The following is a 14,080-nucleotide window of genomic DNA, read 5'->3' on the forward strand; positions in this document are numbered from 1 at the left end:
TGCAAGTTCAAGTTGAAGCTGAAGAAAATTAAAACAAGTCCAGGAGAGCCAAAGTAGGACCTTGAGTATATCCCACCTGAATTTAGAGAGCATCTCAAGAATAGATTTGACACATTGAGCACTAGTGACCGAAGACCAGATGAGTTGTGGAATGACACCAAGGACATCATCAATGAAGAAAGCAAAAGGTCATTAAAAATACAGAAAAGAATAAAGTGGATGTCAGAAGAGACTCTCAAACTTACTCTTGAAAGTCGAGTACCTAAAATAAATGGAAGAAACAATGAAGTAAAAGAGTTGAACAGAAGATTTTAAAGGGCAGCTAAAGAAGACAAAGTAAAGTATTATAATGAAATATGCAAAGACCTGGAATTAGAAAACTGAAAGAGAAAAACATGCTTGGCATTTCAGAAGCTAAAACAACTGAAGAAAAAACTCAAGCCTCGAGTTGCAACATTGAAGGATTCTATGGGCAAAATATTGAATGACAAAGGAAGCATCAAAGGAAGATGGTAGGAATACCGAGTCACTGTACCAAACAGAATTGGTTCATGTGCAGCCATTTCAGGAGGTAGCATATGATCAGGAACCGATGATATTGAAGGAAGAAGTTCAAACTGCACTGAAGATATTGGCGAGAAACAAGGCTCCAGGAATTGATGGGATACCAACTGAGATGTTTCAACAAACATGCAACGCTGGAAGCACTCACTTGTCTACGCAAAGCAATTTGGCAGACAGCTACCTGGCCAACTGACTAGAGGAGATCCATATTTGTGCAATTCCAAAGGAAGATGATTCAGCAGAATGCAGAAATTATCAAACAGTGTCATAAGTATCACAAGCAAGTAAAATTTTGCTGAAGATCATTCAAAACTGTTTCAGGAGTACATCAGCAGGGAACTGCCAGAAATTCAAGCTGGATTCAGAAGAAAACGAGGAATGAGGGATATTATTCCTGATGTCAGATGGATCTTGGCTGAAAGCAGAGAACATGAGAAAGGTATTTATGTGTGTTTTATCGACTATGCAAAGGCATTTGATTGTGTGTATCATACAAATTGTGAATAACATTATGAAGAATGGAATTCCAGAACACTTTATTGTACTCTTGCAGAAGCCATACATAGACAGTCAGTTGTTTGAACAGAACAAGGGGATACTGTGTGGTTTAAAATAAGGAAAGGTGTACATCAGGGTTGTATCCTTTCACCATACTTATTCAGTCTGTATGCTGAGCAAATAATGCGAGAAGCTGGAGTATACGAAGAAGAACATGGCATCAGGATTGGAGGAAGACTCATTAACAACCTGCATTATGCAGATGACACAACCTTGCTTGCTGAAAGTGAAGAGGACTTGAAGCAGTTTACCTATGAAGACCAAAGACTACCGCCTTCAGTATGAATTACACCCAAACATAAAGAAGATAAAAATCCTCACAACTGGACCAATAAGCAACATCATGATAAACGGAGAAACGATAGATGTTATCAAGGATTTCATTTTACTTGGATCCACGATCAATACCCATGGAAACAGCATCCAACAAATCACATGATGTATTGCATTGGGCAAATCTGCTGCAAAAGACCTCTTTAAAGTGTTAAAAACAAAGATGTCACCTTGAGGACTAAGGTGCTCCTGACCCAAGCCATGGTATTTTCAGTTGCCTTATTTTTTTTTTTTATATGCATGGGAAAGCTGGACAATGAATAAGGAAGACTGAAGAAGAATTGATGGCTTTGAATTATGATGTTGGTGAAGAATAGTGAATATACATGGACTGCCAGAATAATGAACAAATCTGTCTTGCAAGAACTACAGCCAGAATGCTCCTTAGAAACATGGATGGCAAGACTTTGTCTCACATACTTTGGACATATTATCAGGAGGGATCAGTCCCTGGAGAAGGACATCATGGCTGGTAAAGTAGAGGGTCAGTGAAAAAGAAGATCGACCCTCAATGAGATGGATTGACACAGTGGCTGCAACAATAGGGTGAAACATAACAATGACTGTGAGGATGGCACTAGACCAGGCATTGTTTTGTTCTGTTGTATGTAGGATCACTGTGAGTCGAAAGCTCAACTTGACAGCACCTAACAATAACAGCAATATGTACTTAATTGATTTTATCATAGCTAAGTACATTTTGTTTTACAGCCTTGAGTTTGGTAATAATGATAGCTACCCTTAGTTGGGAAACCCTGGTGGCGTAGTGGTTAAGTGCTACGGCTGCTAACCAAAGGGTCGCAGTTCTAATCTGCCAGGCGCTCCTTGGAAACTCTATGGGGCAGTTCTACTCTGTCCAATAGGGTCGCTATGAGTTGGAATTGACTCGATGGCACTGGGCTTGGGCTTGACACTTAATTGAGTCCTTTTATATGCCAGACACTGTGTTTTAATTTTGGTTTTATGTTATTTCATCCTCACAACAGCCAAATGAGTGTTACCTTGTTACCCCTATTTTTTAGGTAAGGAAACTTAGGCATAGAGGAGTGGAACCACTTGCTCCAGATCATGCAGCTAGGAAGTGGTGAAACCAGGAATCTGACATAGACAGTCTTAACTCAGAGTTTTTGTTCTTAACCACTATGTAATCACAAAAGATTATACCTTTGGAACTTAGTATTCATCTTCAGTTTAGAGCTTTACTTTTGAAATACAGTGGCTATTTTTAAAAAGTCGGGTAATTTTTATTGTAGCTATATAAAAACAGAATATAAACCTGTCAGAGTAAGACACTGAGATGACTCCATTGTCGTAATTACCATATAGGCTATCATTTTGTCGTTTGGTGTAAATAATGTATTCTAGTTGAATTTACCTTTGTTTTATATACCGGATTAGACCATTAGAGTCTCTCAAATGAAGAGAAATTTTTTCCCACCTGTGATCGTGGTTGCTTTCGATTTGATTAGACCTTGATTTGGATTAAGCTTTATTTGGAGATTAAGATCCTGCTTAAAGCTGATGCCAGCTAAAAGCACACAAAGAGTGTTCAATTTAGAGTAGTTCCTTGTATGGATGTTATTTGTAATGTACAGTAAATTGATTTGCTTTATAGCCTTTAAAGTTTTAGCCAGGCCATGCTTTTAAAAAAACGAGAGATGAGTGATAGGAGGAGTTGAATGACTAGTTACAAAAATAACAAAATTGCACACTAGGAACTGAAGGACTTTGGCTTAGTCATCTGGCTCTAAAATTATGTAGCATTTCATAGGAAATACCCAAGTATCTTTTTTCCAAATTGTTATAAGAAACAGTCTAAAGTAAAATTTTTTTTGCTAGAATGCTTGGAAAAAGTGTTTTCTCATTAGCCAAGTTGACCAGAAAACCCTTTTGATTCAGCCCATTTTGATTAAAATCTTTCTACAAAGTATCACTTTGCTTTTTGACATTTTGAGTACACGCAAGTGAAAATTTTTAAATAAATTCCTGACTTTGGTAGTTATGGAAGGCAGTATACAAAAGGTTTTACTTCTTTGGATTCCAGTAAAACAAGACATTACTGCCCTTATGATATGAGTTTTGGGATATCTGATACCTGAGCCTTGCTGGAAACTTTTAGGAAAATATCTTAATATTCAGAAATTTACCGGTAATGGAGGCTTGGATTAATTACAGTGCTTAGCTAGCAAATGACGCCCTAAAATGCCCTTCCTCTTACCACCCTCCCTGAAAAACAACAACAAATTCTGGTCATCTTAACAAAGGCAACCACAAAAGCCTAGGTGGGAAAAAAAAAAAAAATTCTCAGCTGAGACTATAGATATAGAGAGAGCAGCTGATGATTAATTGATATTTTTTCCATACTCTGTAAAATTCTGCTCAAATCCTACTGCCTTTAATAAGTCTTGATAGATGATAAACACCTTGACACTGTGACATACCTCTAGAATTTCTAAGGAGTGATCTACTTTATAAAAACAGCCAGTAAGATGAGATCTGTTTCCTTGACCTTTTTTTTTTCGTTGCTCATGTGTTTGACTTTTTTTTAAGTTATTTATTTATTTTATTATACTTTAGATGAAAGTTTACAGAGCATATTAGTTTCTCATTAAACAATTAATACACGTATCGTTTGTGACATTGGTTACATACTCCATGACCTGTCAATGCTTTCCCCTTCTTGACCTTGGGTGCCACCTTACCAGTTTTCCTGCCCTCTCCTACTTTCTCGTCCATTTCTTAAAAAATTTTTATTGTGCTTTAAGTGAAAGTTTACAAATCAAGTCAGTCACACAAAAACTTATATACACCTTGCTACATACTCCCAATTGCTCTCCCCCTAATGAGACAGCCTGCTTCCACCCTCTACTCTCTGTTTTCATTGTCCATTTCACCAGCTTCTAACCCCCTCTACCCTCTCATCTCCCCTCCAGGCAGGAGATGCCATCATAGTCTCAAGTGTCCACCTGATCCAAGAAGCTCACTCCTCGCCAGCATCCCTCTCCATCCCATTGTCCAGTGCAATCCCTCTCTGAAAAGTTGGCTTTGGGAATGGTTCCTGTCCTGGGCCAACAGAAGGTCTGGGGGCTGTGACCACTGGGGTCCTTCTAATCTCAGTCAGACCATTAAGTCTGGTCTTTTTATGAGAATTTGGGGTCTGCATCCCACTGCTGCCCTGCTCCCTCGGGGGTTCTCTGTTGTGCTCTCTGTCAGGGCAGCCATCGGTTGTAGCCGGGCACCATGTAGTTCTTTGGGTCTCAGGCTGTTGTAGTCTATGGTTTATGTGGCCCTTTCTCTTTGGCTTATAATTACCTTGTGTCCTTGGTGTTCTTCATTCTCCTTTGATCCAAGTGGGTTGAGACCAATCGATGCATCTGAGATGGCTGCTTGCTAGCATTTAAGACCCCAGACGCCACTCTCCAAAGTGGGATGCTGAATTTTTTCTTAATTGATTGTTTTATGCCAATTGACTTAGATGGCCCCTGAAACCATGGTCCCTAAACCCCTGCACCTGCTATGCTGGCCTTCGAAGCATTCAGTTTATTCAGGAAACTTCTTTGCTTTTGGTTTAGTCCAGTTGTGCTGACCTCGCCTGTATTGTGTGTTGTCTTTCCCTTCACCTAAAGTAGTTCTTATCTGCTATCTAATTAGTGGATACCCCTTTCCTTGACTTTTTTTTTTGGGCTTACATTTATGTGTCATATATTCAACCAGCTATTTTCTAGAGGCGTGTGTGTGTATGTGTGGTAATACAAATACAAAAATGAGTAGCATGTGGTCAAGCCAGCCCCATTTGTATCTTGCTTATGAAGGAAAAAAAAAAAGGTCACAGGTAGAGCTTCTCTAAGCCAAACTTCTGGCTTGCTGAAACACTCCCTTGTTTACACAGCATCATTCTGGGACTAGAGCTATTTCATTATTATGGAGTTTTAGAACTGAGCAGTGGTGGGGGTACTTAAAAAGGTGGGGGTACTTAGAGATCATTTAGTCTTCACAGAGTTGTCAAGATTTAGTGAAAAAGAAAAACAACCCCACACGAGTAGTAAATACTCTGGCAAATAGAACTCAATAAATGTTAGTTAAAATGTCATATCTTATACAATTGATGAAAACAGACCTGGCGTAATGACTTGTCTAGTACCAAACATCTAGTTAGTGGTCAAGAGTGGCTTATATTTCAAGTCTCATTATTCCTAGATCATGTTCATTTATATCTTCTGCCTTAGAGAAAGTGCCATAATATAAAAGGTAGGCTAAATCAATTTATCAGCAATTATTTACATACCCACTGGGTGCCTGGCACTGTACTGGACTCTAGTGAGTATGAAGGAATATTCCTATAGGTGAGAGGGAGTTGGGGAAGGAACAGGTTGGAGCAAGGACATCAGCCTATCTAGAGCAGAGGGCTATTAAGTAAGGGAGGTATCAGATAAGTAGGGTGGGGCTAAGTGGAACACTGGGAAACCCAGGCCTGACCTGTGTCACTGCATTCTATTTCCTTTAATAATCAGCCTTTCGTGGTACAAGGAATGTAACTATTGGAATTCTCTGTGAGTCAGAATTGACTCAACAGCAACAGGTTTTCTTTTGGACAGGTTATTATGACTCTGCTTGAAACCCATCAGTGACTTCTTATTTCATTAAAATTTGAAGTCCTTATAGTAGTTTGGAGTTCTCATGGCACAGTGGTTAAGAGCTCAGCTGCTAACCAATAGGTCAGCAGTTCAAATCCACCAGGCGCTCCTTGGAAACCGTATGGTGCAGTTCTACTCTGTCCAATAGGGTCACTATGAGTTGGAATCGACTCGATGGCAACAGGTTGTTTTTTGGTTTATAATAGTTTACCAAAACCAAAACAAAACAAAATGATGCCGTTGCCGTTGCATTCCAGTCGAGCTATCTGGCTCCCTACTACCCCTTCCCTTACATCTCCACATGGCTGTTCCTCCATCACACCAAGCACTCTTGCCTTGGGCACCTTGTATTTGTTACTCCCTCTGCCTAGAATGCGTCTCCACCAGGTATCAATTCAGTCTTTCACTTCGTTTATACCTCTGCTCAGAGTCACCTTATCAGAGAGGTCTTCACTGACCACCTTGTCATTCTAGCCCTTACCTGACTATGTTTTTTCTTTATACCACTTATCACCACTTCATATATGTTTATTATCTCTTTTCCTTAGAATGTAAACTTGAGAGCAGGTGTCATCTAAGGCTTAGAATAATGTAGAGTAAATGAATGAATGAATTCTGTAACTTCCATGAGCCCTGGTTTGCCCACATGCAATATAAGGATAATAATACTTAAACGGTTGTTAGGAAACGTTGGTGGTGTAGTGGTTAAGAGCCACGACTGCTAGCCAAAAGATTGGCAGTCCAAATCCACCAGGCGCTCCTTGGAAACCATATAGGGCAGTTCTACTCCGTCCTATAGGGTCGCTGTACGTTGGAAATTGACTTGACAGCAACGGATTTTTAAAGGATTGTTGGTATCAAATTAGGTAATACTTTACAAGTACCTAGCCCAGTATCTGGCACATAGCAAGTGCTTAGTAAATGCTAGTGTCTGTCCTCTTTTATAAATTATTTGTATAGCTGGCCAGTTGATAACTTTATTGGTATCCTAATTCCCATTTGATTTAGGTAAGAAGGGAATTCCACTTGTTAGCAATGAAGAAAAACGGTTCTTTATATCTTACATAATGCTGCGTTAGCAGAACGCAGTAACTATAATGCTAACATTTGCCTGTGGAACCATTAATCTATAAGCAGCTCTCTCTCTCTCTCTTTTTTTTTAATTTTTATTGTGCTTTAAGGGAAAGTTTACAAATCAAGTCGGACTCTCATACAAAAATTTATAAACACCTTGCTATATACTGCTAATTGCTCCCCCTCAGTGAGACAGCACACTCCTTCCCTCCACTCTCTTCGTGTCCATTCGGCGGGCTTCTGACCCCCTCTACTCTCTCATCTCCCCTTCAGACAGGAGATGCCAACATAGTCTCATGTGTCTACTTGATCAAAGAAGCCCATTCTTTACCAGTATCATTGTCTATCCCATAGTCCAGTCCAATCCCTATCTAAAGAGTTGGCTTTGGGAATGGTTCCTGTCTTGGACTGACAGAAGGTCTGGGAACCATGACTTCCGGGGTCATTCTAGTCTCAGTCTGGTCTTTACGAGAATTTGGGGTCTGCATCCCACTGCTGTCCTGCTCCCTCAGGAGTTCTTTGTTGTGTTCCCTGTCAGGGCAGTCATCAAAGTAACTCTCTTTTAATGTTGTTAGGTGCTGTGGAGTTGGCCTCAACTCAGTGACCCTATTGTACAGCAGAATGAAACACTGCCTGGTCCTGCACCATCCTCACAATCGTTGTTATGGTTGAGCCCATTGTTGCAACCACTGTGTCAGTCCATCTACTTGAGGATCTTCCTCTTTTTTTTGCTGACCCTCTATTTTTCCCAGCATGTTGTCCTTCTCCAGGGACTGGTCCCTCCTGATAACTTGTCCAAAGTATGTGAGACATAATCTCGCCATCCTTGCTTCAGAGGAGCATTCTGGTTGTACTTCTTCCAAGACAGATTTATTTGTTCTTTGGGCAGTCCATGGTATATTCAATATTCTTTGCCTATACCACAATTCAAAGGTGCCAATTCTTATTCCTCTTCCCTATTCATTGTCTGACTTTCGCATGCATATGGGGTGATTGAAAACACCATGGCTTGGGTCAGGCACACCTTAGTCTTCAAGGTGACATCTTGCTTTTTTTAACACTTTAAAGAGGCCTTTTGCAACAGATTTGCCCAATGCGAGGCATATTTTGATTTCTTGACTGCTGCTTCCATGGGTGTTGATTGTGCATCCAAGTAAAATGAAATTCTTGTCAACTTCAGTCTTTTCTCTGTGTTTCATGATGTAGCTTATTGATCCAGTTGTGAGGATTTTTGTTTTCTTTATGTTAAGGTGTAATCCATACTGAAGGCTGTGGTCTTTGATCTTCATTGGTAAGTGCTTCAAGCCCTCTTCACTTTCAGCAAGCAAAGTTGTACCACCTGCTTATTGCAGGTTGTTAGTGAATCTTCCTGCAATCCTGATGCCTCGTTCTTCATATAGTCCAGCTTCTCAGATTTGCTAAGCGTACAGATTGAATGAGTATGTTGAAAGGATACAACCCTGATGCACACCTTTCTTGACTTAATAGAATAGATGTATTTTAGGGATGTTTGTCAAAAGATAAATTTTTAATCAAGTGAATCTTATATTTCCATTATGAAGTTGGAATTATGTTTTTGCTGGAAAAACATGGTCTCAGGATAAGATAAAGTCATAATTTGAAGTGCTACAAACCTATATATGCTTGACTGGAAGTTTTTGCTTTGTAACACTCAAGGGACAGTGATTTTGGCTAAGGGGAAATAACTTATATATACTGCCAAGGACTGAGTAGTTAATTTCTACTTAGCAGTAGAATCATAACGATCAGTTAATTAGAAGATTTTGTTTAATCATTGTTTCTTATCAGATTTAGGGGCTACTACTGGTATCTAATATATTTTAACTCACCTTTTTACTACTCTTGTTTTGGTGACCAAATTAAGAACAAGAGTATGGTTATGACCCCCAAGAATATCGTAAGGTAAATTTGGACAATTAGTTTTTTAAAAAATAATTTATTTTATATATATTTTTTGTTGTTGAAAATATACACAGCAGAACATACACCCATTCAACGGTTCCTACATGCACAACTTAGTGACATCGATTACATTCTTCAAGTTGTGCAATCATTTTCACTCTCCTTTTTTTTTTTTTCCTGGAACAATTAATTTTTTAATTTCAAAACTCTAACAAGTGAGGGATTTTTTTATCACTAGACATGCAAGCATTTATGTATATTGTCCCTATAATGTATATACATTGATGCGTTATACATTGGTTTCCTCATCTCTTTCCGACTAAGCCAGTCATTAAGCAGCCTGCTGCCACAGGTAAGACTTTTACATTAATCCAGAGAGACTAGGAAAGGCCCTCACAAAGGAGACTAGCTTTTGGCTGGAGAAGCCATATACCTACTGTACTGTATTATCCCTCTTGACATTCTAGAGGAACTTGGAAGATAAAGGTGTTTCCTCTGGTCAAAGTCCTCTCTCAACCTGTCTATACTCAAGCTATTCATAACCCAACCCAGTACCCAGTGCCCTCGAGGCTATTCCAACTCATAGTGACCCTATAGGACAGATAGAAGACAATTCATGCTCTTAAAAAGCACGCAAGCAAACAAGCAAAAAATCATGGAACTGAATTCCAGTCGTTAAAAATGAGTGATGAATGAATGAATGACTCCTCTTTCCATCCTTCTCAGAAACCAGAAAAAGAAAATAGAAAGCAGGACACAAAAGAATTTAGGGCCTTATTTCTGTTGCAGAAATCAGTGAGAGACAGGGGTGTTCAGACCTCCAGGCAGGCTGGTTGGTGTCAGAACTCTTCCTCTTTACTGACAGATGATCAGTTCCTCTAGACCTCTGCTTGCCTGGTCCAGGAGTATGGTTTAGACATTCAGGATTCAAACCTGGAAACCCTGGGCTATTAGTATGACAATTTCTAGTCTCAGCAAAATATCTAGGAAAAGGTGGAAAGGGTGTTGGCTATACCAATACTGTATATTTGGCCATATCACAAAGTAGATGGCATAGATGAAAGAACACAAGCATTGTAATCCGGTGTGCCTGAGATTGAATTTTGACCCTGCTACTTATTTTTTTTTTTTACTTATTAATTATGTATCCTTATATAAGATTTTTATCCTCTGCAAGTATATTTCCTCATCTGCAAAATGAAGATATATCTACTTCAGACTTTGCTGTGAAAATTAGTAAAATAACGTATACGAAGCCCCTAGTGTAGTGCCTGGCACATAGAGGTGCTCAATAAATGGTAACTTATTAATAACAAAAAATGCCTGCTATAGAAAAATTTTTGTGTATTAGTAGATTGAAATTTTGTATTGTTGCTAATCAATATTTAGTATCAAGGCCCTTTCAAAGGTGATGTAATTTTTAGCCAATTGCTGTGAGAGATCTGGGAAGATTACTAAATTCTTTGGAGGTAATTAAAAAACAAAACAGAACACCAACCTCTATTTAGTGACATAGTTACTCTAAAGGAGAAAGGTGAACCTTGTAATTAGTTTTAGGAGAAATGTATTTGCTATGAGTCAGGACTGACTTGACGGCAATGGGTTTGGTTTGGGTTATTCAGGATGTGGAGATGTTCTGAGAAGGGTGCTTATGATGAATGTACTTTCCTTTAAAATAAATCTTTTTTTCTCCCTCTCCCCAGCTGCTCAGATAAAGAATTTGATGAGCCAGCTAGGAACTAAGCAGGACTCAAGCAAGCTGCAGGAAAATCTGTGAGTAGCTTTCCGACAAGGCTGGGCTTTGTATCCTTTGAGGACACACTTAACGCCCTTTCTGCATGGCAGCCCAGGATTCAGGTCTCGGTGAAGTCAGAATAAGAGGCACGGGGACGTGAGGTGACAGCTGGATCTAGAAGAGGAGCAACAAATGTATTAATGAATTGTGATGTCTGCTGACTCTCGAAGTCCTTGAACTCTGGTTCTTTCTTCTCTTGGGCAGTTTAGCAGAACGATTTAGGGAAGTTGAGAAAGGAACCCCTACTACTCTTAAACTATATTCTGCCTATGACTCTTCCTAAATGAGCCTTTTTGTTGGCATGGGACTTCTGATGAGCTGTAGAGCTGATCTAGACTAGCTGGAAATGTGTAATATTTGAAGAATTTGTTCAGAATGACCCAAGGGGAGCCTGAGAGAAAGAATAGTGGATTGGTGAAAGAGACTCCTGATTCTTTTTACAACATTCTTTTGACTCCATTTCTGCTTTTGGAAGTTCCATTTATTTCTCAAATATACTGAACAATTTTTCTTTGTTTTCTGTCTCAGACATTGTGAAATGAGAGAATATTATTACTTTGAGCTTTTTCCAGGGAAATGTGACATATGATAAACGGAGACTTTTAGTACTGTCTGGGATGCCCAGGCTCCTGGTTAACTCCCCATTGAAATGATGTCCCTTAGTTTTTTTAAAATCTTGGAAGCCCCTTTGCAGTAAAAGAAACATTAATAATTTGTGGTGTGGTTTCTCTATCTTCCCTTAAAACCTTCATTGAAATGGCTAGAGAAGAGAGGAAACCATATTTCTACTGCTTTCCAACCCCACTTAATACAGTACATATTCTTCCCTCTTTAATGTCTTTCCCTTCCTACTTACATATTTTTAAACAGCATACAGCTTCTTTGTTTTGGAGGGAAGAGCCGGTGAGTCAAGCATAAAGGGCCAGTAGGGAGCCAAGGATAAAGCTGAAAAAGAACTGCTTTAAGCAATAATATGGGAGTAGATGTTTGGATGTTGTTCCCTAGGGTGGAAAGGTATGCTTTCAATGCACATTTAATCCAGCCACCTGCGCCTAGATCCTCTCTCTAGTTTGTGGACTATGACAGACACTAGCCACGCGGAACTCCTGGGCCATTCAGTGTGGGAGTTTTGTGTTAAAACTATCAGGTTTAGGTATGAATGGCGATTACTCTTAGTTTCTATCAGAACTGCTGATACGCTTTACTTTTCTCCCCAAAGAGTTAAAATTCCTGACCTGGGCCTCCTTCAGCGAGTTTCATTGAGGCAGGTTCCTCCTACTCTGTAATTTTAAGATGGCTTGAAGTGGGTTTGACTGGGCAGTATTTCTGGAATTTTGTTGTGAATCTGGGCATCTAGGAGCCCATTTTCTTCAAATGCCCTTTCATTTCCTGCTTTGTGAGATACTCTGAGAACAAAATGATGCTGACTATAACAGCTCTCAAGAAGTGAGAATATCCTGAAACATGTCTTTTCTTTCTTAGGCAACAGTTACAACACTCTACAAACCAGCTTGCCAAGGAAACAAATGAATTGCTGAAGGAATTAGGGTCCTTGCCCCTTCCCTTATCTACTTCAGAACAGGTTGGTATTTTCTGTGTTTTTGTTTTGTTTTTTAGTAGGAAAGAACTTAGTTTCAATGGAAAGACAGTTTGTGGAACAGAAATAATTTGGCCTTTGATAGTAGATAGACCTTCTCTGAACTTCAATTTCCTTATCTGTAAAAAAGGGGGTTATGTGACTGTTGTGATAATAGAAAGAATGTATATACCATTTTTAGCAAAGTGCCTGGCATTTAGTAAATACACAACATATGATGGCTGCTGCTGTTATTAATAATATCACATTATTAATAGATTAATAAATGGGCTTAACTGACGAAGAATCTGAGTGTTTGCATCTCTTTGAGGTTTGGCTAGTAGCTTTATGTTTGCAGGCTTGGTCTGAGTTGTAGGCTTGGCCCACTATCTATAAATTTCAGTCAAATGTCTGTATTTTAGATATTTTACAGTACCAGTCAAGTCCTTCAGGAGTCATTCATAGGTCTCAGACTGAAGAAATACTAAGGGGAAGAGATTTCTCTTTTCAAATCATTTTATTCAGTGGGCATCTAAATCCTTTAAAAACACAATTTCTACTGGAATTAATTGTTCCTTTAATATGCCATGCCTTTTCTTCACATTATTCCTGAAGTCAGATATGCCCTTTCCATCATTGTGGCTTGACTTGTTTACCTATCATTTGCGGCCTACCTCAAATCCTCTCCCATCCAGGGAAAAAACCTCCCCATCTACCTTACATTTTACTTTGAACTTTTATACCGTTCACGGGGCATTGTAAGTTTTGCTGGTTTTTATTACTGGACTTTTTGTTAGGACAGTGTCCTGTTTCTCTGATGGTGCTGAAGATGAAGCCTACAATGTCCCTCTCCTGAGTTATTACTCAAATTGTTGGTTGTAACCTGTTGGAACATGAAATTATTCTAGTGTGTTGTGATCAACATTTAAAAAAATGAAATAGAGCAGAAATATCAGAGTATGTAGCTTGTGATAAAGGAAGAATATTGTTACATGAAACTTTTGTTTCCTAAATATGTGCACGTATGGTCCCAGGTAATGGTGTCTAATTCTTACTGTGGGTCTCTGCCAAAAAACTTGAATTCACTAATTTAACCATACCTGGCAAGCTGCTGAATGAAGTAGCAGTTTAGTCTTTGGAGTTTTGGTGCTCCCTTGCACAAAAGGGAGGAACAAAGAGCTGCTGCATTCTAGGAAAGATAACTAGAACTAATTAATGCTTTGTCATTCTGCTACAAAGTAGTTATGATAAAAAGTAATCTTAATGTAATCTCCTTTTGGTTATCCACATGTAGGCTCTTTGTTTTACTTGTTACTCATGGCCATATTTCAATTATGAACCAGTACCCCCTTGCTATCCCATATCATTAGACTGCTCCCGAATCGTCCTTTTCCTCTTCCAACTGCACTTAGGGAATACACACTTGTAGATAGTTTTAATAGTAATAAAAAAGGACTCTAGGGGCCCAATGAAGAGTATTGAAAGTACTTAAGAATTAAATAGTAGTCTAAACAAAATATAAATAGAAAGTTAAATCTGATACCCTCCTCCCCAAAATGCATCTACTGTATTCCAGAACCAAATAGAAGTTACTTTTGGATTATGCTTGCTATTGTTCCCTTT

General features: G+C 39.0%; 1 protein-coding gene across 1 annotated transcript in view; it reads left to right on the forward strand.

Moving 5' to 3' along the window:
* Positions 1-14,080, forward strand: part of STX12 (syntaxin 12) — a 39,421-nt gene that overhangs the window by 8,051 nt on the left and 17,290 nt on the right. Inside the window, exons 2-3 of the mRNA XM_049878439.1 lie at positions 10,790-10,859; positions 12,364-12,463. Of these exons, the coding sequence (XP_049734396.1) occupies positions 10,790-10,859; positions 12,364-12,463 (170 nt within the window). The remainder of the gene's footprint in view (positions 1-10,789; positions 10,860-12,363; positions 12,464-14,080) is intronic.

Source organism: Elephas maximus, chromosome 3, assembly GCF_024166365.1.
Source record: "Elephas maximus indicus isolate mEleMax1 chromosome 3, mEleMax1 primary haplotype, whole genome shotgun sequence".
NCBI lineage: Eukaryota > Metazoa > Chordata > Mammalia > Proboscidea > Elephantidae > Elephas > Elephas maximus.